Source organism: Myotis daubentonii, chromosome 18, assembly GCF_963259705.1.
Source record: "Myotis daubentonii chromosome 18, mMyoDau2.1, whole genome shotgun sequence".
In the NCBI taxonomy this organism is placed as follows: Eukaryota; Metazoa; Chordata; class Mammalia; order Chiroptera; family Vespertilionidae; genus Myotis; species Myotis daubentonii.
Window position 1 is genome coordinate 1,867,211 of NC_081857.1, and position 25,529 is coordinate 1,892,739.

The 25,529-nt window shown below is 57.6% G+C and overlaps 1 protein-coding gene across 1 annotated transcript in view; it reads right to left on the minus strand.

Annotated features, from left to right (window-relative positions):
- Positions 1 to 20,793, minus strand: part of RGS5 (regulator of G protein signaling 5) — a 36,619-nt gene extending 15,826 nt beyond the window's left edge. Inside the window, exons 1-2 of the mRNA XM_059675134.1 lie at positions 20,645 to 20,793; positions 1,084 to 1,194 (exon numbers count right to left, since the gene is read on the minus strand). Coding sequence (XP_059531117.1) covers positions 1,084 to 1,194; positions 20,645 to 20,688 — 155 coding nt within the window. The 5' untranslated portion in view covers positions 20,689 to 20,793. The remainder of the gene's footprint in view (positions 1 to 1,083; positions 1,195 to 20,644) is intronic.
- Positions 20,794 to 25,529: the final 4,736 nt, after the last annotated feature.

Here is a 25,529-nt window from a genome sequence, read left to right on the forward strand (position 1 = left end):
CCCTCCGCTGGGCCGGGCACTGTCTGCCCCTGCACTGGGCCGGGCACTGTCTGCCCCTGCACTGGGCCGGGCACTGTCTGCCCCTCCGCTGGGCCGGGCACTGTCTGCCCCTGCACTGGGCCGGGCACTGTCTGCCCCTTCACTGGGCTGGGCACTGTCTGCCCCTCCGCTGGGCCGGGCACTGTCTGCCCCTTCACTGGGCTGGGCACTGTCTGCCCCTCCGCTGGGCCGGGCACTGTCTGCCCCTTCACTGGGCTGGGCACTGTCTGCCCCTCCGCTGGGCTGGGCACTGTCTGCCCCTCCGCTGGGCCGGGCACTGTCTGCCCCTTCACTGGGCTGGGCACTGTCTGCCCCTCCGCTGGGCCGGGCACTGTCTGCCCCTTCACTGGGCTGGGCACTGTCTGCCCCTCCGCTGGGCCGGGCACTGTCTGCCCCTTCACTGGGCTGGGCACTGTCTGCCCCTCCGCTGGGCTGGGCACTGTCTGCCCCTGCACTGGGCTGGGCACTGTCTGCCCCTCCGCTGGGCTGGGCACTGTCTGCCCCTCCGCTGGGCTGGGCACTGTCTGCCCCTGCACTGGGCCTGGCACTGTCTGCCCCTCCGCTGGGCCTGGCACTGTCTGCCCCTGCACTGGGCCGGGCACTGTCTGCCCCTCCGCTGGGCCAGGCCCTGTCTGCCCCTTCACTGGGCCGGGCACTGTCTCGGAGAAGAAACTAAGAGGCTTCAGTTGTCTGCCTGGTCGCAGCCTCTTCCTCAGGGCAGCCCCGGTGTCTCCCTGGGAGGGCGGCACCAGATGGGCGCCCGGGCCCAGCACGAACTGGGTCACAGAGTGTCACCTGCCCCTGGAGGCCGGAGAGCGGGTGGCGAGGGGTGGCACCTGCTGTCTATAGGGCTGGGCCTGGCTCCCAGCAAGGTCCTTTGTGTATAACCATCCTGCCACATGCACACTCACTCCCGGCTCAGGAGCCCAGAGAGGCGCATCGCAGGCAGCTCTGTGCCCCAGCGCCAGCGAGTGAGGGGCTGGGTGAGGACAGGGAGCACGCAGCCGCCCTGCGGACGCGCGGGGACCCACACCCAGGACTCACTTCTGGGTCTTGGCGGGCTTCTCCGGCTTCTCGTTGTAGGGAATGACCAGGTCGGCAGCCGGGTCTGGCTTCTGCAGGAGCGTCCCCAACTTGATCTTAATCTCCTTGGCCCTGAGGGGAGAGACAGAGGCTGAGAACGGCCCCGGACCTGACAGGGGCGCTGCCTTCTGTGTCGGAAACACAGTGAGCAAAGCCCGCTGCTCCCCCCCGCCCCCCCACTGCTGTGGCGGGAGGGACACTGTGCAGACACTGGGACCCAGGGTCCACGGCTGACGCTGGAGCTCCCCCTGCCCTCTTCTGCGCTATCTCCCCTTGATCTTGTTTGTGTGCGTCCCTCAGGCTGCACATGGCGGACACTGTAGCACGACTCCTGTTTCCAGGTGAAGAAACTGAATGAGACTTTAAATAGCTCACTCCGAGGCCGGCGTGAGGGGTGGAGGAGGCCGCGCCGTCTGCCTCGGGCGCACTGCCCCCTGGCGCTGAGGGGTCTCCGCCGGGCCCTGCCATTAATTAGACGCGGAACTTTTGAAAAGATAATCACGTTTCGCGGCCTGAGCTCTGTTCCTTCCTCTGTAAGATGAGTCAGTGCGGACGTGTTCTTCAGCTGTCCTGCCGACGCACACGGCCGCTCGGCCGGGCGCCTGTCCGCCATGGGGACTGTTTACCGGGCTGGTTTCCCAGCGCCCGCCATGTTCCCCAAGGGCCGTCGCCGTGTCCTCTGCACAGTGAGCCCCCACCGAGCAGCCCCCGCGGCCGCCGGGCAGCCCTCAGCGCGTCCTGCCCCTTCCATGCCCACGCGTGGGTGAGTCGTGTGGTCGGGGTTCTGGGCTCGGCTCCAACCGTGTGCAGGCCCAGTTTCCAAACTGACCTGCTAAGTTGTCTGTTGTTTCATCACGAGTCTGAACTCAAAAAGGCACCCAGCAAATCTTGAGCGTGGGCCCCGAGACCAGCGTGGGTGCCGGCGGAGCCCATGCCCGGCCCTGCCGCTGGGCGCCCCGCTGCCTGAGGGATGGAGTTTGTCGTATTGCGGGGTGGTGACTGATGTATGTGTCTGTTCTCCAAGCTAAAGGGGGAAACTGAGTCTTAATACCTTTTAATTCCTCTGCGTAGAGCAGTGCTTGGTAACAGAGTCAACATACAAAAATATTTGCCAAAGTGAACTAAAAATATCTCGCGTCTGTTGCTCACAACGTGCTACCATTAATCTCCCGGTCGAGGCCACCATAACCAAAGTCTTAAAGGGCCGGATGGACCACGCTGTGGCCGGAGAGGCTTAGCCATATAAACACTCCCTCGCCCGTTCACGCGGAGGTGGCAGGGCGGCCGTGTAAGTGAATAAAATGCATAAGGTTAGCGATGATGGGTGTTTAGGAGAGAAAGATAACACACTGTAATTTACAAAACTCCGTGACACTGAAGCGTACCATCGCTGCCTTTAGGGTGTAAACATGATTCCAAACTATGACTTGGAGCCCGTCGCCTCCACCCCGTCGGCCCTTTCGGCTCTTCCTGGTCTGTACGGCCCAGGACCTGCTCGTGGCCGAGCCGAGGGGCCCACACCGCAGCCGCCAAGCCGAGGGGCTGAAGGCAGACCACGGGCCCCTTTGATTCCAGGCTCTGCGTGCGGCTTGCATTAGCCGGTGAGCGTTCTTCTCTCCTCGCCGCCGGGACTGAGGAAAGGGCCGTCCTCACAGAGTCCCCATGGGGGGCACCGGGTCTGGGAGCCACCCCACACTGCAGCCTCCTCAGTCGCTCCAGCTGCAGCCCGAGCTCCTGACAAAACTCAGCCACGTGTGCCGTCAACACCCAGTTAAAGCAACCGAAAAAGCCCCCCAGTCACCAAGGACGTCACCCACCACTCCCCACATGGCCCCTCTGGAGAGGAGACTCGCCACGTTATATACGTGTCTAAGATAGGCAACATCTGTGCCACACACCGCGGGCCAGCGTGCAGAGCGGCCGGCCACAGCGCCCGCCTCTGGGGGAACTCCCTCCCCCGCTCCCCGGCAGGGGGGCACCTGCCTTCACTTCCAGCCTTGACCGAGTTCACTCTCCAACGTTTAAACAATGATCTGCTACTGAACACGTCCTGTGGGCTTGGGCTCGGGGGGCTGGTCCTTCAGGGTTTCATTTTGCTTTTCCCCTCTGTTCTCTCTCTCTCTCTCTCTCTCTCTCTCTCTCTCTCTCTCTCTCTGAGCTGATGGCTTTTGTGAGAGGCAGAGGGATATGTGTGCCTCCCGCTGGGAAGGGCAGCTGGGGAGACTCTGAACCGCGGGCTTGCTCTGTAGCACCGACTCCACCTGCCCAGGATTTCCGGGGTCACTTTTGGGCGCCATGTCCCCTCAAAACAGTGTCTGTACGTGGCGATTAGGTGACAAGACGGCCCCAAACCTTCCCACGCAGAATGAGCCGCGCGTAGAGCATTTCTCCTGTCACTGCTCAGGTGGGTTTAGGGGTGACCTGTACACCCACTGGCACCTGGAGCTTCACTGACAGAAGCCAGAGCCCCGTGCCCCCAGCACAGGCCCCACAGCCTGCCCGGGGCTGGGCACGGAGGAAGGCGGTCTCAGGGTCACCTCCAGGTTCAAGGTCGGCCTTAAGGGGAGCATGTGCGTGGGACGTCCACTAGGAGTTTGCGAGGACACAGAGTGAGAGTTATTATTGCGTCACACACAACAGGAAAACTTCAAGGCCGACAGACGCTGAAGCACGTGAAATATTTTGCTTTTTTTAAACAAGGATTAAGTGTCACTGTCTTTCTTTGCTGCTCTAGAGCTTCTGGAAGGATTTCATTCCTCGCCCCCCCCCCGCCCCCCCCCCCCCCCGACAACGCAGGGAGGCACCACCAGGGAAGGTCAGACCAACAGCAGCTCACACCGACCACGGGGTTTCCCCTCGAACGTGACCTCGGTGGGTCTGACAGAGGGGACGTTCAAACCACTCCCTCCGTGCAGAGCCTCCCCAGGAGTTTCCCGTTAGCTGGTGGGCAGGTCGGACGCTGCCTGGCGCTTTCCACGCGACATCGATGCTTGTGAGCGGCAGGCGGTTCCGTCCCCTCTCGTCTCAGCCGCTCCCTCTGTTCACCAGGGAAAGCTGGTTTTGAAGTAAAATCAACTGCAAACGCCTGGGTGGGCTTTTACTAAACGGTCAGAGGTCAGAGGACGATGCTGCTCTCCCTGGTGACCCACAGGAGGGGGTTCGCACGGCCCAGGGCGCGGGTAATTGCAGGCTGTGCAGCTTTAAGTCCGCGCCCCGCATGTGCCTGGGCTGTAATCAAATTTCAGAAAGTTCTGGCCGCCTCACTCCTTCCTGCTCACGGCAGACCGAGTGCACGCGTGGGAGAGTCCAGATCGCTAAAAGCAGAGACATGGCTGAGCTGTTAGAAACATTGTTACAGTCAAGCAACACTGCTCAACTATTCATAAAGGCCTGTCAAGGGTTCGAAGACGCCCCTCGCCTCGGAGAGCTGGGAGCAGCCAGAAGCGGGCGCACATGCGAAGTGCACGCTGGCTGCTCCCTGTCATTGATGCGAGCGGACGGGAGACCTGCTGATACAGAACAAGGGCCGGAGTCCAGGGCTCGGGCACACACTCTGGGATGACCCTGCCGCGGGACAGCAGCCCCACTGTCCCAGCCCCTGCGCTCCTCCACCCTCCCGCCCGGCACTCAGGGCTCACTGCCCATCTCTCGCAGGAGAAGGTCCCATCCCCGGGAGCACAGTCCATGTGGGTTCTTTGCACCCTTCTGGACACAGCCCTGGGCCTGGCATGAAGAAGCTCTACAAAGTCTGGCTCTGAAAACTGATGAATCAATAAATGAATGGATCGAATTGCCAGGTTATAGAAAAGCTGCATCCTGGGGTGGGGCATGAGACATTGGGGGTGCCGTCAAGGACGAGGTGTCTCTAATGGGACAGGCTGGGGCAGCATTTCCAACAGACAAGTGGGCTCCCACGGGGCATCTGCCTTGGTGCCTCCCCCAGCAGGACGGCTCTGCTGGGAAGAGGCCGGAGGGTCCACACAGTCCCCAACCCTGAGACCAGGCTCGTCAGGACTTAAGCAAGTAGCTCTGAGGCGCAGGTGTCCCCTGACCCAGCCACATGGGGGGCAGGCAGGCAGGAAGACGAGGAGGGGAGCTGGGAAGCTCAGGACGTGGACTCTGTAACCATTCCCAGAAGAGGTTCCTGCCTGCCAGGGCCCGCCAGGGACCACCTGATTCCATCCGGTCCACCCGCGCCCGGGCTGCGGGGCGGTTGGGCTGGATTGGACCAGATGGAGGACTGAATCAGTGGGGAGGGAGCTGGAGAGCGGACCTGCCCCGGGCTGTCTGCCTCAGAGGAAACCCCACAAAGCTGCTCCCACCGGAGTACAAGGACCGTTCTAGGCTCCCACAAACATAATGAATACCCAGGAAAGAGAACTGAGATGAAGAAAATGCAAAAAAGTGTATATGGTATCATTATTATTAATGTCCTATGACATAACTCTAGGAATGATAGCGGCGTGTCCGAACAATTAATCATAACCTGGTGGTGTTTTAGGCTTTTGCTCATAGTGGTGATTGATTTCCTAACGGCCACGTCAAACTATAAGATGCTGGGAAATAAGTCGACAATGGCAGGTGTATCCACTGTGTCCACGGAAGGCACGTTGCTCTGATATAACCTCCCAACTCTTGGTATCTCCTCACCTCTCCCTTCAGCCTGAGTAGCGTCTCCTTTTGCTCGCTTATTTACTCAACAAATAAAAATATGTTTATGAAATACTTGTCAGGTGCCACACACTATTACAGGTTTGCAATCCCATGAGACAAAAGACAGGGTCCTCTAGTGGAGTTTATATTTTAGTTGGGCAAGACGAACAGAAAACAAAGAAGGAGGGAAGGAAGGAAGGAAGGAAGGAAGGAAGGAAGGAAGGAAGGAAGGGAAGGGAGGGAGGAGGGAGGAGGGAGGAGGGAGGAGGGAGGAGGGAGGAGGGAGGAGGGAGGAGGGAGGAGGGAGGAGGGAGGAGGGAGGGTAGCACAGGAGTCCACACGCTCAGGTTATATCCCAGCTCTTACTGACCAGTTGAGTGACTTCAATTCTAAGCTTCCATTTCCTATGCAAAATGGTGACGTATGGTTTTCCTCTCATGTGTGGTGTGTGTGGTGTGTGTATGCATGTGTGCATGTGTGGTGTGTGCATGTGTGGTGTGTGTGCATGTGGTGTGTATGTATGTATGTGTGTGGTGTATGTGTGTGGTGTATGTATGTGTGGTGTATGGATGTGTAGTGTGTGTGGTGTGTGTGTGTGTGGTGTGTGTGGTGTGTGTGGAGTGTGTGTGTGGTGTGTGTGTGGTGTGTATGGGGTGTGTGGTGTGTGTATGGTGTGTGTGGTGTGGTGTGTGTGTGGTGTGTATGGTGTGTGTGTGTGTGTGTGGTGTGTGGTGTGTGTGTGTGGTGTGTATGGTGTGTGTGTGTGTGTGTGGTGTGTGTGTGGTGTGTATGGTGTGTGTGTGTGTGTGTGGGGTGTGGGGTGTGTGTGGTGTGTGTGTGTGTGGTGTGTGTGGAGTGTGGTGTGTGTGGAGTGTGTGGGGGGTGTGTGTGTGGTGTGTATGGGGTGTGTGGTGTGTGTGTGGGGTGTGTGTGGTGTGTGTGTGTGTGTGTGGTGTGGTGTGTGTGTGGTGTGTGTGTGTGTGGTGTGTGTGTGGTGTGTATGGTGTGTGTGTGTGGTGTGTGTGTGTGAGGAGGCTAAAGGAGAGTGTGATTAGAGTGTAGAAGAGCAGGTGGCACAGTCGACAGGGTACAGATGTGCCCTAGGCCTGACTCTCATGTACATCGGTCCTACTATCCCCACCCCGGGGTCTTACCCGTGGGTAGTGTTTGATGCACGTTTATGGAATGTATGGATAAATATATAGAATAGAACAGAACGCAGATCTGGGTGACGGATCCCGTCAGTGACTCTGAACGCAGAGAAGACATGTGCATCCCTGAGAGCCCCGCAGGGAGCGAGGAGCCCAGCACAGCCGACCTCCGTGTCCTATGCCCCCTGTGCTGCTACTGAAAATGGGGGAAAAACAAAACTGAGTATTATTGTTTTTTCAAACACAGCCACTCCCCATGCAGGGGTTCCCATGGACATGGCGCTGTTTCCCACGGTGCTATGGCCTGTCTCTCACCCCATCAGTCAGGGGGGCTATGGGGGTGATGAAGGAGAGAGCGAGGAGACAAGACAGATGGGGCAGAGGCATTTGTCCTTTGACCTTCAATTCCCTGTCTCATCCCAGATATTGTTGGCAGCGCTTCTGGGTTTTGGTAATTCAATTTGGAGGGCGGACAGTGACCAGTGGGAAATGGTCCTCGCGCTGAGGAAGACAGGACTTGGTGGTTTATTTTGAGTTCCCGAGGCGGAGGGGTCAGGAGGCGTTCCCACGGGAGCCGGGAGCCCGGCGGCCGCCCCTGCACTCAGTCCCAGAGGCTCTGCCGCCCGCGGCCCCCTCATGTAACCTGCTTTCTGTTGTACAAAAGAAGGGCAGGGGGGATAAAGGGTGTCGGAGAAAGAGGGGGAAAGGAGACCAGCATTCACGGAGACGGTAGTTGTCGTCGGCGTGGCCGACATCTCAGTAAAGCGAAGTCCCAGGCAGTCATGCGTCCTCTCATGAGAAGGTGTCTAACAGACACCCTCATGCCTCTGCCCGCTTGCAAACATCACCTTTGCCAAATTTCTAAGAGGGCTTGTTGATCCCAACAATGACCTATGCTGACGGCTTCTTGTCTGAAGGACGGAATTTGACCTCTTCTCTGCCCCGTCTTGTAGCAGCATCCCCTTGTCCTGAGATGCCGGTCCTCACGGTCTGCCGCTCACTGCTCACGCATGTTTCCATGTCCACGCCTCTCGGGCTCGAAGGAGCCGCCCCTGGGCCAGCACTGCGAGGGCTGGGCATCGCTCCTGACCGCACGCCGCGGCCACCTCGCAGAGGCCTCGCCTCCTGGGTGGGGCTGCCGGGGGTGGAAGGAGCCCTTGCCTGGAAGTTAGCAACTGGGACTCAGGATGGCGAGTGGACCGTCCGACCTCGGGCCAGACGTGAGAGTTCCTTCTCTGTGCCTCTTCCCTGGTGAGGCAGGGATGCAGGGTTAGCTAAGAGCCCAATTAGATAATAGCAAATACGCAGCCCAGGGGAGTCTGAGGACCATCGGGCCAGAAGGGAGATGAGCTACAAGGAAGATGAAACGTTGTGAGAGGTCACAGGACGGGTCGCTTCCCGAGGGTGGGTGCTGGGGGATCTGGCCGGGCCCGAGAGGCTGGGAGGAACGGGTCTTGGTTTGGATCCCAGCTCCCAGGGCCCTTCCCACAGCTGATGCAGCGCCCACATCTTCCTCAGACATTTTCTGAAATCACCTGTCGCAGGTCATAATCCTGGCACCTCCTCACCAGCTTTCTCACCGAATCCCCCCTCTGGGTGCGCAGCGAAGTCTGCCCGCGGCACCCACGCCTCCTGAGCTGGAGGACTTGGGCTCCCTGAATGCGGGGTTACTGGGCAGGAGTTAGAGGACTGGGCTCGGGTGGAACAAGGCCCAGGGACCCAGCACATGGTCACCCAGCGGCAGCAAGAGGATGAAGCGTGTCTGTGGGCTGAGGACACAGAGATCTGACAGGTGCGGAGCAGGTCCACGCGTGGGACAGGCAGTCACGGCTGGAGGAGGGCAGCAGATATGAGGTGCGACCAGGGAAAGGAGACCGAGGACTGGGAGCAGGGCCAGAGAGGGGCCAGGGACACCACGGAAAGAAGGGAGCAGTGTCTTCGGAAGGGAAAGCCCCCACTTAAACCCTTGGGATGCAGCCTGCAAACAGGAGACAGGACAGCCCGCGAGGCTCGGCGCCGGGCATGGGGGGGTCAGGTCCCAGGCAGCAGCTGCGTCCCCACCGCTCCTGGGGGGGGGCGGGGCACTAGCAAATGACCCCCACGTCCATGTCCTCACTCCTGGGCACAGTTGCCTCATGGGCAGAGGGGCTTTGCAGATGCTGACAAGTGAAGGGTCTGGAGGGGGAGCACCCCGGCTTTCCTGGCTGGGGTCCATGCCCCCGAGTCCTCATAAGAGGAGCCAAGAGGGTGGGGGTCTGGAGGTGATGGACAGTACAGCGGGGCATGCGGGGAGCTGAGGGTGGGGCCAGGAGCCAGGCCGGCAGGTGCCTCCGCGTGGGGACGCAGGGAAGGCTTCCTCCCTGGAGGCTGCGGAGGAACAGAGACCGACTCACTGCCCCGCCGCCCCGGGGTCAGGCGGCCAGTGTGTGCGGTTTGGGAACCACCGAGCCTGTGGCGGCTGCTCCACAGGAACCGGAAACCAACCGCCCTCCGGCTTTGGTTTTCCAGACGTGTTACCTGGCCACGCTGACGGCGGCCACTGTGCTCCCGTGTTCGCTCGTCACTCACATGTCTAGGAACAGACCGGCCTAGCTCTGCAGCCTCTCCTGAGTGTCGCCTTTGCCATGCTCCGTCTCTGACCTCCCTCCTGCGCCAGCTGCTTGCTGACCTGCTCCTCCTCCTCGCCTGGCCCCCATGCACATCGGGCTCCAGAAGCTCAGGCCTCAGTCTTCCTCTGCACGCGGAAGGGGCAGGTGTTGGCCGTACTCACCGGCTTCAGCTCACAGCACGTGCTGAGCTACCCTGGAGTCGTGCCCATGACAGTTATAGCTGCTGCTTTTTCATCAAATCAGTAACTATAAACTGCCCCGGAGGTCAGGGGAGGGGTTCAGGTGTGACAGCATCGAAGAAGCCGTGACGGACAGGTGGGCAGTGTTCACAGGAAGACGCCCTTCTCCTCCTGAGCGGAGTCGCCCTCCGGCCCAGATTCAGCCGCAGCCCATTTACCCTGTCCCCAGGCTCGGTGGGCTCTCCGCGCCCCTCTCTCGGGCCCAGATTCAGCCACAGCCCATTTACCCTGTCCCCAGGCTCGGTGGGCTCTCCGCGCCCCTCTCTCGGGCCCAGATTCAGCCACAGCCCATTTACCCTGTCCCCAGGCTCGGTGGGCTCTCCGCGCCCCCTCTCGGGCCCAGATTCAGCCGCAGCCCATTTACCCTGTCCCCCGGCTCGGTGGGCTCTCCGCGCCCCTCTCTCGGGCCCAGATTCAGCCACAGCCCATTTACCCTGTCCCCAGGCTCGGTGGGCTCTCCGCGCCCCCTCTCGGGCCCAGATTCAGCCGCAGCCCATTTACCCTGTCCCCCGGCTCGGTGGGCTCTCCGCGCCCCTCTCGGGCCCAGATTCAGCCGCAGCCCATTTACCCTGTCCCCAGGCTCGGTGGGCTCTCCGCGCCCCTCTCGGGCCCAGATTCAGCCGCAGCCCATTTACCCTGTCCCCCGGCTCGGTGGGCTCTCCGTGCCCCTCTCGGGCCCAGATTCAGCCGCAGCCCATTTACCCTGTCCCCAGGCTCGGTGGGCTCTCCGCGCCCCCTCTCGGGCCCAGATTCAGCCGCAGCCCATTTACCCTGTCCCCCGGCTCGGTGGGCTCTCCGCGCCCCTCTCGGGCCCAGATTCAGCCGCAGCCCATTTACCCTGTCCCCCGGCTCGGTGGGCTCTCCGTGCCCCTCTCGGGCCCAGATTCAGCCGCAGCCCATTTACCCTGTCCCCCGGCTCGGTGGGCTCTCCGCGCCCCCTCTCGGGCCCAGATTCAGCCGCAGCCCATTTGCCCTGTCCCCCGGCTCGGTGGGCTCTCCGCGCCCCTCTCTCTCGGGCCCGTGTCCCGGTGTCCCGTTTACTTTCTAACGTCGCCTGCGAAGAGCTGATCTGTTTGCGTCCGTCTGGCCGCCAGGTCTCCCAATACGAAGGTAACAGGAAAACCACACGCGAAGAGAGAGCACGCACTACCGGCTTACCCAGCACACAGGAGGCAAACCTTATGTGCTCATGTCAGTCCAGCGAGGCAGGTACACGTCACCCCGTCTGACACGTGGAAACCTGAGTCACAGAGGAGTTAGGGGGTTTGCCCCAAATCAGCCAGGAAATGAGCGTGGAGGAGTCCCACCCAGCCACTTCCAGCCCTCGCTCTCAGTCCCATCCACAGTCACCTCTCGGGCGTTGGGACATTCTAACTGCAGCTCATGCACAGCAGTGGGAAAAGTCCTTTCTTCTTAATGACTGTAGTTTGGTCACCAAAACATGTTGAAAGAGCCCTAGCTGGTTCGGCTCAGTGGATAGAGCGACGGCCTGCAGGCTGAAGGGTCCCGGGTTCAATTCTGGTCAAGGGCACATGCCCGGGTTGCGGGTTCTATCCCCAGTAGAGGGTGTGCAGGAGGCAGGTGATCAATCATTCTCTCTCATCATTGATGTTTCTATCTCTCTCTCCCTCTTCCTCCCTCTCTGAAATCAACAAAAATATTAAAATCAAAACAGGAAAAAAGTTTTTCAAAGATAGAAGAATAAATATTTTAAAAGACACACAAAATTCATTAATTAAAGTTCATCAGATAAAATAAAATGAAGGGACATGTGGAGACCTTGACCTGACTCCTCGCTCACTGTGGTCTGGACCTGCTTTCATCTGCAGGAGAGGGAGCTGCTCTGTGACCTGCTCCTCTTAGTCTGTGAGTCTGAGCTGCTCGTGGGGCGGAGAGGACACAGGCATCGCGGCAGAAGCCGTCGGTTCCAGCAGTCAGACTTGCACTGTGTGCCCGCGTGGGGCCAAAACGGCGCAAGCTGCCCCTGTGTACACGGTCCCGATTGTCAATTGTCTCGCTATTCTTGTCGTCTATGGAGACAGGAGCCATGTCTTAAGCCAGCATCCGTTTAATGAAATGTGTTCCAAAGTGGCTGACCGGAGCTGCAGTCCAGCCACCCACCCTCCCATTTCAGCCTCGCTACAACGCCATCCGTCTGGACCAGGAGGGGCACAGCTTGGCTGCTCCCGGTGAACCTGGAGGCTAGGTGCCCGGGGGCAGTTAGAAAGTTCTAGGAGCCTTTTTGAGCCTGTGGATGAGAACGTTGAGAAAATCCCCGCTTACAAAGAGCTTTTCCCAGGAAGCGCAGCTACAGAGAAAATGCAGAACGCGACCAAGGATGCCGGAGAGAGGCGGGCGTTCGCCTGGGGAGAGGGATCCCTCCGCCCGCTCCGGCCCCGCGGGAGGAAACTGCTTCCTCAGATCAGGCTCATCTTCACGCGCGTTCCACTTGTCTGCGTGGGTCTTAATCCATCTTTTTCCACGTCAAGAAAGTAGCAGGTGTGTGTGTGGGGAGATGTGTGTGAGCACGTGTGTGTGAGCACGTGTGTGTGAGCGTGTGTGTGTGAGCGTGTGTGTGTGAGCACGTGTGTGAGCACGTGTGTGTGTGAGCATGTGTGTATGTGAGCGCGCACATGCATGTGAGTGTTGGTGACTTGAGGGATGCGGAAGCAGAGTCAGACTGGAAACCCCTGCCCAGACCTCAGAGGCCGGCTCTTCTGAGAAAGGCCTGCTCACTGTGACCTTGCGCTGGGCCCACGGGCCAGCTGACTCAGGTGTGTCTCACAAACTATTAAATCAGTTGCCAAAAGACAGCCAACGGCATCGTTCATGAACATCCGATTCTTCCCAAGCTTCCCGAGTGCCCCCAGACGAGTGTCTCATCTGAAGACACATGCTCTGTACAAGCAAAGGTCAGGGAGGAGCGGCCGGCCACACGCAGGCCCAGGGCAGAGCGCGCCCTTTGTCAGGTGTGTTCACCTCGTGCTGCAGCTCTGGCTGCGAGAGCTCCGGCATCTTTCTAGAATGTAGTGAGACTGTCCAGAAGGGCTGGGGGTTGCTCTGAGCGGCGTCTGGGGAGCCGTGGGGAAGGAAAGCGACCCCTGTGGGAGGCGGGGTGACCTGCCCTGCGGTTCGGGAAGCTGCGTGCTCACCAGGAATCTACTGTCCGAGGCAGTCATACTTCTCGGCTGAGTCCTTTCCACCCCGAATGGCTTCCTTGTGAAGGAACAGCATTTCAAGCCTGTTTCATCTGGACATGGCGACTGAGCAGCCTCGCAGAGAAGCCCCTGTGGGGACTTGGCAGGAGCGCTGTGGTCGGGGGAGTGAGGCCGAGGTGCGTGAGCGCAGGCTGTGTGTGTGTGGACACTGCCTCCTGCGGGGTGACCGCCCCACAGAATTCCCTGGAAGGACCTGCTTCCCAAGCCTGGTCTCGAGGCCTGTGCCCTCCTCCAGGCGGAAGGAGCTGCTGGGGTTACGGTGCCTGGCGTGGGCTCGTGCAGTCAGAAGCAGTCTCCTGGGCGTGAGGGGCCCCCCTTCCCGTGGGGTGAAAGCAGTCGGGGCGCCACCCCCACGGTCAGGCTGTCCATCCTCACCTCACCTTTGTCCTCCTGCCCACAGGGAACTTAGACTTTTAAGAGGGAACTAGAGTAACTGTGAGCAAAGCATAAGACTCTCGGACCGTTAGGAGCCCGACGTCTGAGCCGATGGGCGTGCGCACCCTAAGAGTTACAGGAATCGGAGGCCTCCCTCCCTTTCCCAGAACCCCCCAGAACAAGGTCAGCCGCGCCCACCGCATCCACACCTGCATTGTTCACCAACTGGGAGTTGATTCTGAACTGTCACAAGTATTTAAAAATATATATTTGCCTTGACTTTAGAGAGGAAGAGAGAGAAACATCAATGATGAGAGAGAATCATTGTTGGCTGCCTCCTGTACCCCCTTACCCCCACTGGGGATCGAGCCCGCAACCTGGGCATGTGTCCTGACTGGGAATCTAACTGTGACCTCCTGGTTCATAGGTCCATGCTCACCCACGGAGCCACGCTGGCCGGGCTGTCACAAGTATTTTAAAGAAATATGGGTTCCTGGTTTAGTTCACTGGGATCCAAAGAGCTGGAAGGAAAAGCGCACGTTTAATTGAATGGCGCTTCCAGTCCGCATGCCAGTTCCCTGGCCTCCCTGCAGGCTGTGGGTGAGTGTGGACTCGGAGGAGAAAGGCAACCTTTCCCCAAACACGGTGTCCCAACTAGAAACAACAGAGTGGGCAAGCTGAGCGCTCCGGGGCCGACGCGCTGACCCTCTCTGACAGGTGGGTAATGAACCCCGGGCAGGCCGGCCAGCACCACGCCCTGCAGTGAGCGGAGGCCGGGTTCCCGCCAGGACCCCCGGCCCTCCCCCCCCTCCCCCCACCCCGGACCCTTTCCCTGTTTATGGAGCCAGTTACACTGAGAGGTCTGTCCTTCAAATAAAGACAGAAGCCTTTGATTGGGGGAGTTAAGGGACTCTCAACTCATCTCAGTGTGAGCCCTGGGTTTGTGTGATTCTGTGCCTGAGGGGGTCCTGGGCCGCCCTTCCAGTCTTGGGGCGGGGTGAGTGCATGGGTGCCAGCTCGGCAGGCCCCTGGGCAGAGGGCTGCACCACCCCCCCTGCTGGGAGGCAGGTGTGGAGTGAAGTACACAGATTCCTGTAGAGAAGCCGGGGGTGGGGGGGCGCTTGGTGAGGTGCTCTGTGCAGTCAGTAAGGGGACTTGAAGGGTGGGGACAGGCACTGGGGACAACCCCCTCCATCACACTGTTGGCGGGAGTGGGCACCTCCCACACCCGCTCGGTCAAGTGCTCCCACTAGGACGGCAAACGTCCCCACGCAGATGAGCACGGCCTCTGTCCCTCTGGGTCTTCCGCGTGTTTGCATTTGCGCAACCGCAGCCAGTAAACTGCAGAAGGAGCGCTGGTCAAGGGCTGGGTTATCAGCCTAATAGTAACAAGTTCAATAACAGCAAAAGCACGTGAGGCCCCGTTCGGATCTTGGTTCAAACACTCCGAATGCAAAGACCAGGGCGGGTGTTTGGATGCTGGCGGGATGGTTACTGATATTAAAGAACTGTTAACGTTTAAGTATGGTCATGGCTTTTAATGTCTCCTCATGTTTCATGAAGAGCTGGTATGGCTTTTACAAACAGACACCTGCCAAAGGGATTATGGATGACATGGAAAACACGCTGTCCTCTCTACAAATTCACCTGTTATTTAAAAAAGGTGAGGTTATGATGAGGAAGCAGAAAAAGAAATAAGTCTTCTCATTATTTCATTTATTTCCTTCAGCACCTCTCCCAACAGGATACACCCCTCACTTACAGGGAAATGAAACTGGGGGCGGTGGGGTGACTTCAGGCTCAGCCCGCGAGGAAGGCGCAGGCAGCGTCCCCACCCCATGTCCCTCCTCGGCCTCACCGCTGCCGGTGGCCTTACGGCAGCGGACGGACTGGCCACAGCCCTCCTCGCTCTGGGTTTCTCCAACATCCCAACACTGCCCTCTCCGGAGTCACCCTCTGGGGCCGCCAAATGTGAGCCGCGGCCCCGCTGTCCACCGTCGGGCACTCGGCCGGGCAGTGCAGCCGCCATCTGAGCCGAGGGCAACTGCAAAGGCAGGAAGACAGGCCTCCGGTCCCTGTTACCCATGAGGGGTCCTGACAGGACTAATTAAAGTTGAGGTCCTTTGCCTTCTGGCCAGCAGGACAGACAGAAGCCATCAGCACGGCCTCAGAGGCACCAGCCACCTCGTGTCATCTCTCCCCTAACAGTGCACAGTGCTCGCTAAGGAAAAGCAAAGCAGATGGCCTTCCCAGGCTGCCAGGCCTGGGCTCTGGGATCTCAGGGTTCTGAGTGGGGATCTGGGATTCAGCCCAGCCCAGACCACAGGCCCCGCCCAGGCCACAGGACTAGAAGAAAGGTGAGGACACAGGGGCTGCGTGTCAGGGGCTACGTGTCAGGGGCCACATGACTGGGGCTTCGTGTCAGGGGCCATGTGGCTGGGACTGCATGATAGGGGCTGCATGTCAGGGGCCACATGACCGGGGCCGCGTGACAGGGGCCGTGTGACAGGGACCACATGACTGGGGCTGCGTGACAGGGGCCGCGTGTCCAGGGCTGGTGAGAAACAGCAGTACAGTTTGCTGACATCCGCCAACAGCTGCAGGCCTGCCATCCTGGATTATTCAGTGCCTACTGCGTGCCAGGCACAGGCTGGCTTCTGGGTAATTTCATTTCTTAGGCAATAAAACTCTTTCCCCTGAGCACCTCTCTTGACTCTTGAGCTGTGCCTGCGGTCTGGGCCGACAGGCGCCCAGGAGGGACCGGCGATGGGGAAGCCGGCGACCCCCGGGGGCTGGGGAGAGAGATGGATTGTGCAAAGATGCTGAGCAGCACCCCACGCTGGGCAGCCCCCGCCCCGGCTGCACACGGCTGCCTTGCCGGATTCGCCCCCTCTTTCGGGCCGGACCTGGCTGACTGCCCGGCCTGTTCGGGGCCATGGTGAGCCTTAGGCAGGCATCACCCCCTGCAACTCGGGCAGCGTTCTCCCTGAACCGAAAGCTCCCGAGCCCCATGAGGTGCCCCCGCCCCCCGCTTTCTTAGCACTGGGAGCCTTTACTCCTTCACAGGGATCCCGACACAGAGGGCGGAGTTCTTCCTTTTCTCCCAAACTGGCCGACATGTCCTTGCAGGGCCTTCTGCCCTCATAGCTAAGGCAGGTGTGAAGGTTTGAAAGGCGAGCCAGGAAAATCATCAACACTGTTTCATCAATAAGGATGGAAACAAAGGTTTTCTCAGTGACCGCCCCCCCCCCCCCATTTCATTAAGCAGCCCACCACGCTCTGCACATGGCAAAGTGGCACTGAAATATCTGCACTGTCCTACGGCAAGGCTCCCCCGGCTGCTGCCCGCCTCACACTCACTGCTCCCGAAAGGGTGACGAAACCCAGCTGGACTTTGCCACTCTCTCGGGCCTGCGCTTCAGGTGACCCCAGGTCTGTCCGCATGACCTTTCCTTGGCCCCAGTTCATGGCCACAGCCTTTAACTCAGCTCAGCTGCCTGCAGGACTCGCTCGTGCCGCAGGGAAAGCGGTGTGTCCAGCCCCACAGCCCAGGAGCCTTGGCGCCTCTGCGGCTTAGCAACCTGGAAAGAAGGTTCCGTAAGGAGTGGTCCTGCTGACAGGCCCTTCTCCGGTCCAGACCGTCCGCGTTAGACCGATGGCGTCAGTGAAGAGGGTAAACGAGCGTTTAGGGAAACGAGGGAGCAGCGTCACCTGCCCCTTTACTGTGCGCAGCTCCTGACTCTCCCCGTGTCACCGCACGCGACACAGCAGAGGCCCGTGTGCACCGGGGACCACACGCACCCACACCAGCAGCCTCTGTGGTGCCACCTGCACAGGTGGAGGGGGCGGCCCTCCGTCAGCACCCCGGGGACATCCTCTGTCCGAAGCTGTGTCTTTGTTATCCTTCACCGCCCTGTCGGCTGAGACTGAACCTGGCATGGGACTTGTCCACAGGCGTGGACAGAGGCAACCATAGGCACCCGCCGCTGCATGTTATGGGTACGTTTTGGGGAACACTCTCATCTTTTCCCCAAGAGCAGTGTTCACTTTAGAAATTAAATTTCTTCAGAGAAATTCAAGAGACTCTGGAAATAAAATGAATGTTCAAAAGAAGACTAAATCCGAAGCTGAAAGTCGCTGGGAAAGCGAGGCTTCAGCTCGCCCAACTCCGTCCTCCCCCAGCACATGTCCCAGTGCGCCGCAGGGAGCAGCTGGGGGCGGCCTGGTGGCTCACATGCTTGGACTCTTTAAATATTTACAAATGTGTGAGTTCAATGTTGACTTTAAATAGGCAAAAGTCTCAAAAATCTAAATGTGTAAAGAAAGAATCATTTCCATAAATACGCCAGGGCTGACTGGGGGTTGGCGCTTCTCCACGCGTGGGGACAGGAGGGTCCCACAGGGCTACAGCCCCCCACCCCTGTCCATCTGCATCGGAGTCCCTGCGGCCACAGCCAAGACGGCAGCACCAGGTGGTTCTTGGCCATTTTTCGTTAATCGACTCTTTTCTGCTCTAAAACTTTTAGAGAGAAATTATTTAGGAAAATGTCCCTTTAATCACATCTCTTGCCAGTCCCTGGGTGTTTCTCACTTTACTTAAATGAATTTAGAATTGCCCGACCAGCATGGCTCAGAGGTTGAGTGTCAAGCTATGAACCAGGAGGTCACAGTCAATTCCCCATCAGGGCACATACCTGGGTTGCGGGCTTGATCCCCAGTGGGGGGCAAGCAGGAGGCAGTCAGTCTGTGATTCTCTCTCATCTTTGATGTTTCTATCTCTCCCTCTCCCTTCCTCTCTGACATCAATAAAAATATTTAAAAAAATAAGTGAAGCGAGAACTGGAAAGGACGTTAGTGAACAAGTGACGAAGCTTTCCTTTGTTGCATCAGGAAACAGAATCCTGGGAGAGAGAATAACTGACCGTGGGTGCAAATTCAGATCGTGACCAAACTGAGTCCGTCAGTCTGCTGCTCACCAGCGCTTTCCACTGTGACGAATGACGAGGTAATCGGGTTTTGTAAGCGAATTCTATTTCCAAGGCAATGGAGAACTCCCAGTTGAATGCTTCATGGAGCTTGCCATTAAAAGCAGGCGGTTTTGTAATGCACGTATGCTGTCCTGATTTGGCTCATGTGGGTTTTAAATGCCTGTAAGCACGGAGCCTCACCGTGTTCCCTTCGAGGGAAGGAATGAAAGGTGGAAGCATGGGGGTGTGGGGTGTGGGGTGGGGAGGCGGAGAGTGGAGCCAGGAGAGCAGGTTGGTTGGGAAGCATTAATTCAAATGTGGCTTTCCCGTTAGGATACTCGGTCTCTCCAGGAGTACCGTGTGCTACAGGCTCACCACCTCCATGTTTGCCAGCCCCACCCAGGCAGCATTGCGATCGGAACGGGGACTCCGTTTACAATGGTACCAAATGCTGAAAAAGACATTCAAGGAATAGGACAGTGATGTCAGAGCCTACCACACGCCAGAGAATCAAAAGGGTCCGGAGGCCCGTGCCAAAGGCGCTTCTCCTCCCGCCTCCGCAGGTCCTGCGTGAGCGTTAGTCATGTCCTGGACTTAGAGCGGACTGTGCACTAAGAGGGACAAGAAGCGGTACTGAATGTTGAGTGAATCAGACGTGAAGGTGAGCGGGTCAGTGCGGGAAGTGTTCCGTCCGCACGCCCCGGGGAGCGCGGTGCATGCTGACAAGAACGTCAAAGCGACATCAGTGCCACGGCCAACCGTCTGCAGGCAGCTGCCCGTGACAGACCAAACGCCAGGCGGGCTCCACGGCCCACACAACGCCCGGCACACCGTTGTCCCAACCACTCCCGAGCCGACCACTCCCCAAACAATACGGGGCGCTCGAGCCAGTACAGGAAAGTACAGAAGGATTTCAAACATCAAGTGGGCTCTAGGCACCTGTTTAAAGTTGTGACAGGCAGGTTGCGATTCTCAGATTTGCAAAAATAGAAAAGGAACTAACAAGGCATCATCTCATATTCAGGGAACTTGGGCGCCTCCCTCACCTGCCCGTGTTCTCCTGTCCCCGCCTCTCTAGAGAGAGGGACAGGCAGGGCACCGACAGCAGCCAGCACTGACACCTGGCCAGCACCACCCCTGCTTACAACCTATCTACATGGCAGCTCCTTACTGTTGCATGAATCTCTTTAATAATAATCTGTGCTTCTGACAACAGCGAGTAAGAGCGGGTTTCATTCCAGTCCCAGTGTCGTTGTGGACAAGTCCCTTTGCTACAATGCTACTCTTTAAACAGCATCTGGAGGTTATTTCTAGGGTAAAAGCCATCAAAAAGAAGGCTTGAGCTGAGAGACAAGAAGTCCTGGAGGCCCCCTGGACTGCTGGGCCTTCCTAGCCAGCGCCTAGGGGCGACTCGGGGCGCACAGGGATCACCTGGTTCCCTTCAAAAAACGGAGGTTGGCCCACCTTACTCAGACCCACTCCTGGAGAAACGCCCTCCTTGTCTGCATCGGCCAGGATTGTGGGTTAAATTTTCCAACAAGTCAGACAGGTGCTCTGACTGCTACGCCCAGACACCCCCCCCCCCCCGTAGGATCCCCCAGAAAACTGTCCAGCTTAAGGGAGCCAGGGGGGCTCACAAGCGTCTCCATCTGCCAAGAAGAATGGCAGCCGATACATGACCTCCATGGCCAGCGCCTTCTGTCCGCAGCCCTGCTGCTTCCTTCTACGGAGAGTGCGAAGGCCTGGGCCACGCAAGCCCCTGCCCCCGCCCCCCAACCAGGCGAACGGGGACTGTCACTGGGCGCAGGCGGTGTTGCCTTTCCACAGTCACCAACCCTCACACCCAGACCAGGCAGGCAGCTTGGCTCCCTTTCACCGAGAGGGAAACTGAGACGCAGAGAGGAAGGGAGCTGCCCGATTCACTCCGAGGGCATGGGGGAGCAGGCTTGGAGCCAGGCAGTGCGGTGTGAGTCCTGCTGGACCTTGAACGCACAGCCTTGCCCGTGTGCGCGGCAGATGCTCCAGGGCACAGGGTCCCCTGTGTCCCTGTCCTGGCTCCGCTCTCTCCAGCCCTCACCGGCTCACAGCGGAGACAGCTGTCCCTGCAACCAAGCACCGTCCACCTGCTCCCCCAGGGCTCTGGGTGCCTCCCCAGCAGACGCCCTATCTCCCCGTCCACCTGCTCCCCCCAGGGCTCTGGGTGCCTCCCCAGCAGACGCCCTATCTCCCCGTCCACCTGCTCCCCCCAGGGCTCTGGGTGCCTCCCCAGCAGACGCCCTATCTCCGCGCTTGAGCCGAGCCAGAGCTCACCTTTCCAGGCAGGAGTGGGGCAGGGCGGCCAGTCCTTTGCACATGTTGCCGGCGGGCTCTTCGCTGTGAGCACAGTCTCAGCAGATGCGTCTGCGAAGGAACTTCACTTCGGGAGTGTCTGGGCCGGCTCCCCCTCGACTCCAAGGGGGCCCTGGCGCCGCGGGGCCGGTGGCCAATCCAGAGCCCGCAGGGGCGGGGCGGGGTGGGGGGGCGGGGCCAGGCGGCCTGCAGACCCCGGGCTGGGATCCGCACCAGCGTCCCCTGTTCCACCGGGTCTGGAGCCCCGGCAGCCGCGGGCGCGGCGTGAAGCGGTGAGGAAGCAACTCAGGTCCGTCCAGGTCGCGCCCTGGCAGGACTTCCAGGGCCCCGTGGACACAGATCCCTCGATCCCGGGGATGAAGGATGGAAACGTGGACTAAGGCAGCAACACCTGTACACCTCCCTGCTATTTCCTTACAGTACCTGCTAACCCAGCGGTTCTCAACCTGTGGGTCGCAACCCCTTTGGGGGTCGAACGACCCTTTCACAGGGGTCGCCTGAGACCATCGGAAAACACATATATAATTACATATTGTTCTTGTGATTAATCACTATGCTTTAATTATGTCCAATTTGTAACAATGAAATTGGGGGACACCACAACATGAGGAACTGTATGGAAGGGTCGCGGCGTTAGGAAGGTTGAGAACCACCCATGACGAAGAGATCTGGGGGTTTGTCTTTGTAGTTTTCTTCGGAGCAGTGTAATTTTTAAAGGAAGACGTTTCACTGTGAACCTGCATTTAATTGCGTTACAGTTGAGATAACGTGGCCTGGAGATTTTAAGTTCTGTTGAAATAAATGTGTTGTGTTTTTGGTAAATATCCCGTATGTGCGTGGACATGTATGTCTTTCTGTTGGGGCGGGCATGGCCCTGCACATCTGTAGCTACGGTGACTACTTCACTCGAGTCTCCACACCTTTTCTGTGTATCAGTTACTGATGGAAATTCTTTAATATTCCCAATGTGAGATGATTTTCCAAGTTCTAGTCACTGGGACAGTATTTGCTTTGTACATTTTGAAGCTTTATTGTTAGGTCCCTACAAGGCCATGATCTTTGTACCTTTTAACTGAGTAGGCTTTCTAAGAATCTGTATCTAATACCTATGATTGTCTCTTTCAATGAATTTTGCTCTCAAATCTATCTTATCTGATATGAATATTTCTCCCTCACTTGTTTTGATTAGTAGTGACCTATGTTAGTAATTTCTGGTTTTGGTTTTTTTTTTTTTATTAAAAAACATATCTCCATGTTTCAAATCCAATAGTCTATGTCCCTTCATAATTGGTAAGTGTAATTCCTTTTCCATTTGTTGATCAGGCATGTGGTTATACTCTGTGTGAACATTTTTTATCCTTTTTCTAAACATGGAGTTTATTTATTCCTTTCCTTTAGGCTTGACTCATTTGATGGTTATGCATCCTATTATTTTAATGGCTACCCATACATTTTAATATGCTTATTAAATTCATTTTAAGTCTAAACTTTACTTAGTAACTCTCTCCTGGCCCCTGATAAAACAAAAGCCTGGGCTCCCACTCTACCTCCTCCTCCTGCTGCTAAAGAAAACCGCCCACACAACAGTAACTCACTGTTTCCTTTCTCACTGTCTCAGGGCTGGTCCACGGAGCTAGTCCTCGCCCCTCTGGGGTGAACCTCTGGCACTCTCTGTCTCCCACTCTACTGTCTCCGTTTATTTTCCCTCTTGTCTTAGTGTTTCTGTCTGAGAGGACCTGTGGGTGTGGACTTCACAAATCATTGTATTTCTAAAAAAAACCACTCTGCTGGTTGCAGAGTCTTAGTTGCAGAATTCAGTGCCTGTTCGCTGAGCAGTGTGATTTACCGCTTTCTCGCATCTGTGATTTGCTAACTGTCCCGTGGGCCGTGGCTGCTGGGGGTGAGGTCTCTCTGGGATCCATTGGGGTTTCCTCCAATGAGTAGAAAGGGCCTCGTGTGTCTCGGTTTCTAACCCTGCCAGGGTGTTTCTTCGGCGAGATTTTTGGACAAGGCTTCATTTCTCAGGTCTCTGTTCTCTCTCGGAGCTTCCAGTGGGCAAGGCTGAGTCACTTTCTGAACCATTTCCTGCCTTCACTTGATGTTTTTCATATCTTTAAACTTCCGAGTGACATTCGAAAGGGTTTTCTCAATGTTATCAGCCAGGTCACTAATTCTGAATTCAGCTGTGGCAATTCTACCCTTTACCCTTGACGTGAGGTGTTTACTTTCTTAAAATTTAGAGAGCTGTAAATTTAATTTCTTAGATTTCTACTGGACCTATTTGAATAACTATCCTTGTCCCAGTTTTATGAAGATAACGTGCTGTTTTATTGCCTTAACTTTTTTTTTTGCATTTGATACGTTATCGTCCCCCAATTACATTTGACATTCACTATTATTCTGTGTTGGCTTCAGGTGTACAGCATACTGCTAGGCAATCATACGCCTTACGCAGTGCCCCTGATGTTCCCAGCGCCCACCTGGCACCATACAGAGTCACTGCGGTATTTTTACTATGTTCCCCGTGCGGTACCTGATGTCCCTGTGCTGTTCTGTCACTGCCAATCCGCACTTCTCAATCCCTTCACCCTTTCTCCCAGGCCCCCTCCCCGCCCCCTGGCAACTATCAGTCTGTTCTCTGTATTTATGAGTCGTTTTATCTTTTGTTTGTTCATTTATTTTGCTTTTTAGATTCCACATATAAGTGAAATCATACAGCATTTGTCTTGCCCTGCTGGCTTATTTACTTAGCGTAATGCCCTCTAGGTCCACCCATGCTGTTTGTTACAAATGGTAAGATTTAATTCCTTTTTAGGCCAAGGCATGTTCCGCTGGAGACACGCACCATTTCTTTATCCAGCTCCTGCTGATGGGCACCTGGGGTGCTTCCATGGCTCGGCTAGTGTTAACAACGCTGCAATGAACATATGGGTGCGAGTATCTTTTTGAATTTGTGCTTTGGGTTTCTTTGCATACATACCCCAGGAGTGGAATCGCTGTGCCTTACATTGTTAAAAACACGTACCTGTATTTTAAGGGATGTCGCTAGCCTTCCAGGAGGGCAGTGTGGCCCCGTGGTTATGAGCACAGACCAGAGACAGAAAGGGCCTCCTTCGAGCAATAGCTCTGCCACGAACTCTGAGCGGAGTCCGCAAAACCTCGCAGCTGGGTGCCTTTTGCAGCGTGGAGCTTAAGGGGATGACGACCATGACATGTTTGTGCCCGGCTGTGCAGGAACTCACTGCAGACTCACTATCAGAATTCCCTCCTTTGTCTCTTTGAACTTTGTCTGCCGTGACCCGGAGGTGTCCATGGCCTTCCATTCCGTCTGGGATTTTACGTTTTGTGGAAGTGCCTCCTGTGGCAGAGCTTTCTCCCAGGTGTCCTGCCCCGGGTTCCGGACTCTGCCCCAGGTTTGTGCTGTGTCATGGCCAGAACCTGGGGGGCAGGGGAGGGCCCAGCTAACGCACCGGGGATCCTGAGCCCAGGCCAGAGGCAGTGGAGGAAGAGGAGGGGCTTTGAGGGCTTACTCCAGCTCGCTGACCAAGAGGATGACCTGAAGATGATGATTTCTGCGGCGTGCGGGTGAGAACTCCAATTGTAAGGAATTTGCTAGTGAGTGGAAGTGGAGGACGTTGAAGCAATATGTGAGGACCAGTCTTTCGGGAAGTTTGGGGCGACTGGAGGGGAGCAGTGATACGCTGACTTGAGCCGTGGTGCCGCTGAGAATTCTTTTAAAAACATGAACGAGAGGTGAGCGTGTCTGTGGGGTGGAGAGGGGCAGGCTGACGTCTGAAAGGAGGCCGCCCACCTGAGGCCCGTGGAAGGCCAGGACAGGCTGTGGCTCTAGGGAAGCTGTGGCGATGGGAGCAGAGGGGCGAGGGCGCTGTTCCCAGCTGAGGCGATGCAGGCGTGGACACTGTGGGACTCTCAGGCGCTCCCCGTGTGGTTCAGGAAGAATGGAGCTGGAGACCCCACGTTTTGTTACATTGTTACGTGTCCTGAAGGATGGGCTTCTCCTTAGGGATGGCCTCCTGCGTCCAGACGCCACCAGGTGCAGGACAAGGTGACCCAGGGCCGTTCCCAGAGCCTCTCGCCCTGTGAGAGGCCGGCAGAGCTGGGTCCAGACTCCACCCTTGCTGCTTCTACAAGGAGCCCCGTCTCTGATGGGGACAGACAGTCAGCAGAGGCGTGAGGTCCGGGGTGACTCCCAGGCCGCGTTCCTCCTCCTCTTCCGGCCGGTGCTGCGGGAAGGCGCGCCCCGGAGAGCACGCCCGGTGACTTCTGCCGGAGGAACCTTCTGTGAGTCCCTGTCCTCGCTGCGTACACCGTCCACCTGGCACGGGAGGGACTTTAAAAACAGCTTTTCTCGGTCTTTCTGAGCCAAATGCTCGGACCTCATTCCCTCCCGCGGAGTGAGCAGCCTCAGGGGCGGGGCTGGTCTCTGACCCCGGCCCCTCTCGGTGGTTTGGCTCCCACCTGACGAGGGGCGGGCTGCCCTCCTCCCCGCCGTGCCTAAGCGTGGGCTCCGGTGATCGCAGCCATTTGTGCCTTCAACCCACATGTGGACGGTCAAGGACAGTTTAGCTTAAGCTTCTGGAGGCTTCACAGGGATCGCGTTTGCCTTTGGGTCCCCAAAGCCTGTAGAATGGAGGGCTTGCTCCAGTGACCCTGTTCCTGACACCACAGGGAGATCATTCAGTAATGGCAATGCCCCCACACACTGTCCACCCAAAGGCCACCTCCCAGAGGACCTGCGGGAATGCCGACCGCCTACCCGGGGGGCCCTGGCCGGGGCTTGTGTAAGGTATGACTTCCCACGAAACGTGGGAATCGGGCCCCCAAA